At 37.2% G+C, this 5,410-nt stretch overlaps 1 protein-coding gene across 1 annotated transcript; it reads right to left on the bottom strand.

Moving 5' to 3' along the window:
• Positions 1–2,590: 2,590 nt before the first annotated feature.
• Positions 2,591–3,553, bottom strand: LOC118538729 (olfactory receptor 2T29-like). The gene has a single exon (XM_036096908.2). It carries the CDS (start codon positions 3,551–3,553, stop codon positions 2,591–2,593), a length of 963 nt encoding a protein of 320 aa, XP_035952801.2.
• Positions 3,554–5,410: the final 1,857 nt, after the last annotated feature.

Genomic DNA, 5,410 nt, shown 5'->3' on the forward strand with positions numbered 1-5,410 from the left:
CCTAGATTTGGTAATTTCTTTATTATTTTTTAAGATTTTATTTATTTATTTGACAGAGAGAGAGCAAAAGTGGGTGGGGCAGCAGGCAGAGGAAAGAGAGAGAAGCAGGCTCCCCACTGAGCAGAGAGCCCAACATGGGACTTGATCTCAGGGCCCTGGGATCAAAGGCAGATGTTTAACTGAATGAGCCATGGAGGTGCCCCAATTAGGTAATAATTTCAATCATAGTCCTTCATGTCCTTTGATGTAGGAACACTGAGGGCTTGTTTTCATTGGTTAAAAATTACTGCTCTGGCCAAATGCTGGTTGAATCATGAGCACAAACACATGAACATATTTTGAAGTTTGTACATTTTAACTACTTCAGTGCACAGCTACTTATGTAACACTGTAAGCAAGTGCATGTGAGTGACAGAAACTCTTCCATTTTTACATTCTAGATAAAAAAAAATTGGAGCACCAAATGTTCCTCTATGTCTACTAATTCTGAGGATCATGTACTATATATAATATAATAAATATAAGTTGATGAAGATTTTCCAGCTGAAGAGTTCTCATAGATCCTTATTAGTATAAGCTATGGAAAATTGTATTTTGAACACTTTATTTAAAAAAATAATTCAACATTCTAAAACATTGTATCTCAGGTTTTTTCCTGAGATAGAGTTAAAAATTCATCTTTGAAAGAATACGGATCCATAAAACATTTTGTTTTGTTTTGCTCCATTTTGTTTCCCATGCGTACAGTATTTTAAATGGAATAATCAAATGTGTGTGTCATGATGGTCCAACAAATTGAGAGGTGATATACACACTACTCAAATATTTTGGAAGTTAAAGAGTGTACATATCTTATGCATTTCATTTGACTGCAACAAAAATATTGTAAACTGATTTTCTAACATTTTTTCCAAAATAATGCAAGATCCTTATTTTCTAGTCATGAAAGAATCGAGTGTGTCAAGAAAAAAAAGGGAATGTCTCCTTTTGAAACCTGATAATTCACAAGTTGTCACAGCTAATTGGAAACTGGTAAACATGCAACTAAGTTTGTGGTTTTATGGAACAGACTCAACAAGGCCCAGCTTACACCCCAAAAGCCCATAATTCCACTTGGAATGGTCCATTCCACTTAGATCAACACTATCCAGCTTATCATCCTCGCTCACCTGGTCTCCAACCAATTGTTGCTCTTCTGCAATTGCTTTCCACTGATTTAACTTTTCTACAATCCAAGTGTGGTCATTTTATTATCATTTGTAAATACCTAGGTCACAAAAGGGCAAGAAATGAGGCTATAAAGTGAACCAGGAAGGAGGTGCTATTGGGACATTTCTCTCCTGCTTGGTCAACCACCTGAACTTTGCTCATGGTGTTCCTTTTCTGTGGCATCATGTCCTTGCCCCTTGAGCAAGAGCCCTGGTCATAGCCTCCTGTACTCATAGGAAGGTAGCATCTAGTCACCATTCAACACTGAGATCTAGGATCTCCTTTCAGCCTCTTTGTTTGGCTGAATTTGCATGTCTCTGCTCTTTCAGGTAGAACTGGTGTGTCCTTATGAGCTGCACCCTTTCCACATGAGCCTCAAAATAATTTATGCATTTTATCACAACTATTTGCACAAGCTACACCTACAGATCAAATTCCTTAGGGGCAGTAGACATTTGTTATTTATGTTAAATTCAGTTAGCTATTAGTTATTATTTTTTATTATAATGTAGCATAATACATGTTTTTTTGAATAAATGAAGGACTGAATGTTTAATGGTCTTCCTCTGCTTCTTTGTACAATAAGTGACATCCTTCAAATCTCAGCTCTGATACCACCTTATTCTGGAAAGCTTCCCTAAGCCCTCCTTCTTGGGGTTAATGTTTTTCCCACAGTACTTTCTACCACAATGTACTAATGATTTAAGAGAGGTAACAGCCACTGGATGTCTTCAGGTTTAGAACCTAAAGAACAAAATTGTCCTAATTAAACACAGGCCAACAACTGGATTGTTGCAGTAATGATCAGCCATGTTAACATGTGAATGATTTCCAAGGTTTGTCACTCACACTGCTACCATGAAGCAAGGACAAATTTTTAAAATAGCCAAATTTTGATACTTAATGTTTTATTCCTAAATGATTTCAAATTTACAGAAAATTAGTATGAATAGTAGAATTAGTATGAATATTAATAATAGTACAATAAAGAATTAATATGCCTTTTGCCTAGATTCATGTATTAACATTATACCCCATTTGATTTATCATCTCTCCATCTCTCTCTTATCAGTTGCACACCTTATGATCTTTGTTTCTAAATACCTTGTTATGTATTTCCTATGAATATGAGTATTTTCTCACAGAATTACAGTGCAGTTATAAACTTCAGAAATATGTAACATGGGCACAATACAATTGTACAAATATTTTGAATGAAGAAATGTAAAAATGAATAGCTTTCCAGTACAAGGAAAAATTTCCACCAAAAGGGAGTAATAGGTGATGACACATGGTATGAGAATCTGAAGAAATACATTGGCATGGGATCCTAAAGTTTTAATTTGTAGAGTGAAGGAAAAGAAACAGTACAATCTTTTTTCTACTTTATACTTTCCTGTAAGACAGATCCCACATTCAACATTTTTTTTAGAGCCCTTGTGACATCCTTATTCCTAAGACTATAAATTAAAGGGTTTAGAACAGGAGTGAGTATGGTATAAAAGACAGATACAATCATGTCCTTCTCAGGGGTGTGGTAGGAGGTGGGAAGCATGTAGGTATAGACAGCAGCACCATAGAAGAGGATGACCACCATCATGTGGGAAGAACAAGTGGCAAAGGCCTTCTTCCGTCCCTCTGCTGAGTTCATCCTGTGGATGGTGAAGAGGATGAAAGAATAGGAGCTTGAAATGACTGTCACAGGGATGAGGAGCATGAGGACACAACACAGGTACATGAGTGTCTCATAGAGGGAAGTGTCTGAGCAGGAAAGCTTCATTACAGCAGGGACCTCACAGAAGAAATGGTGGATCACCCGGGATCTGCAGAAGGGGAAGGTCATGGTGATGGGTGTGAGCATAAATCCATCCACAGATCCCAGAAGCCAGGAGGAAGACACCAAGAGGAGACACACCCTATGGTTCATGAGGATAGGATAACGGAGTGGATGGCAGATGGCCACATAGCGGTCATAGGCCATGGCAGCAAGAAGAAAAAATTCTGAACCTCCTAGTGTCAAATAAAGAAACATCTGCATCCCACACTCAGGGGCTGAGATCTGTTTCACACCCATGACCTGGTCCATGAGCATCTTGGGCACAGTGACAGAAATGTACATCACATCCATGAGAGACAACTGGGTAATAAAAAAGTACATGGGGTTATGAAGGTGAGCATCACAGTGGATCAGAAGGATCAGGATGGTGTTTCCAGACAAGGCCATTAGGAAAACCATGAAAATGACCACACAAAGAAGAGTTGGGTGTTTGGATTGACTGAAGAGTCCCACTAGGACAAAATCTGATCGTCCAGTATGGTTGACCACCCAAGTGGTATTATCCATTGGATTTCACCTGGATCACCAAGGAGAGATGTGGAGTTAATAGATCACTCATGGGATACCACCTGAAATAAAATTTTAGTGACCTTGTGTGTGTATGTTCATGTTTATACACAGCAACCCCATGTGCTAATAAAGGGAAATTCCAAGGACCTGTAAATTGTAGGATTATAAATTACCTGAAATTGAACAAAGGTACTAGAAATTTAGGAATTCACACAAGAAAAATTATTGGTACCTTAGGGACACCTCTGTGGCTCAGTCCAGGAAGCCTCCAACTCTTGACCAGGGCATGATCTCAGGGTCTGAGACTGAGCCCTACACTAGGATTAGCACTCAGCAGGGAGTCTGCTTGAGATTCTCTTTCTCCCTCTCCCTCTGCACCTCTCCCTTGCTCTCTTTCTCTCTCTGCAAAAAAATAAATAAATCTTTAAAAAAATATTGGTACCTTAATGATTCCACTACTGGGTATGCATTTCCCCAAATAAAGCAAAAACACTAATATGGGGACATCTGTGTTTATTTTAATTTTTTATCAAATCTTCATATGACTTTTTAAAAGTTTTTATTTAAATTCCAGTTAGTTAACATACAGTGTAATATTGGTTTCAGGTACACAATACAGTGATTCAACACTTCCATAAAACACCTGGTGCCTATCATAATATGTGAACTCCTTAATCCCCATCACCTATTTAATCCATCCCCCTCCCCCATCTCTTTGGTAACCATCAGTTTCTTCTCTTTAGTTGTCTCTCTCTCTTTTTTTCCCCCTTTGCTTGTTTGTTTTGTTTATTAAGTTCCACATATAAGTGAGATCATATGGCATTTGTCTTTCTCTGATTGACTTATTTTGCTTAGCATTATACTCTCTAGCTCCATCCATGACAATGCAAAAGGCAAGATTGCATTCATTCATATATTTATATATGCACCCTTATTCTTATCACAACGTTATTCACAATTGTCAAGATACGGAAACATTCCAGCTGTCCATCAATAGATGAATGTATAAGGAAGGAGTGGTATGTATGTGTGTTTGTATATTCCATACAAACAATGGAATATTATGCAGCCATAAATTCCATAACATTGTGCCCTTTGTGGCAACATGGATGGGCTTGGAAGGTATTATGTTAAGTAAGTCGGACTGAGAAAAACAAATATCACATGACCTCACTCCCATATGTGGAATGTAAAAACAGAAATGAATGAATAAATGAAAAGCAGAACCAGATGTGTAAATACAGAGAAGAAACTGATGGTTGCCAGAGAAGAAAGTGGAGGAGCAGTGACAAAATGGGTGAAAAAGAATGGGAGATACTGTTATGGAATAAATAAGTCACAGGAATAAAAGGCTCAGCATAAGGAATATAGTCCATTAAGCTGTATTTTTTGTTTTATTTTTGTATTTATTTCTTTTATTCATTTTTATTTCTTTTATTATTTTTTTAAATTTGAGTATAGTTTACAATGTTCCATTAACAAGTTTATACACTATGCTATGTTCATCACAAACACAGCTACCATCTGTCCCATTATATTACTATTATAATATCTTTGACCATATTTCTTATGTTCTCCTTTTTATTCCTGTGACTTATCATTCCATAATTTGGGGCCTGTATCTCCTCCCCTTCACCCATTTTGCCCACTCTCCATCACCCTGATAATGTTTCATGACAGATGGTAGCTACATTTGTTGTGAGCACATAATAACTTAAACTTGTGAATCACTATGTTGTAAACAAAACTAATGGAACACTATCAAGTGTATTCAAATAAAAACATTTTTAAAAGGATATTGGTAGTGGGAGGGAGGCAAGATGGCAGAAGAGTAGAGGATCTCATTTCATCTGG

This window comes from Halichoerus grypus, chromosome 2 (genome assembly GCF_964656455.1).
Source record: "Halichoerus grypus chromosome 2, mHalGry1.hap1.1, whole genome shotgun sequence".
Lineage (NCBI taxonomy): Eukaryota > Metazoa > Chordata > Mammalia > Carnivora > Phocidae > Halichoerus > Halichoerus grypus.

What these genes read in the sequence shown, in the direction of transcription:
- LOC118538729 (XM_036096908.2), bottom strand. Translation starts at nt 3,553, where the DNA reads ATGGATAATACCACTTGGGTGGTCAACCATACTGGACGATCAGATTTT.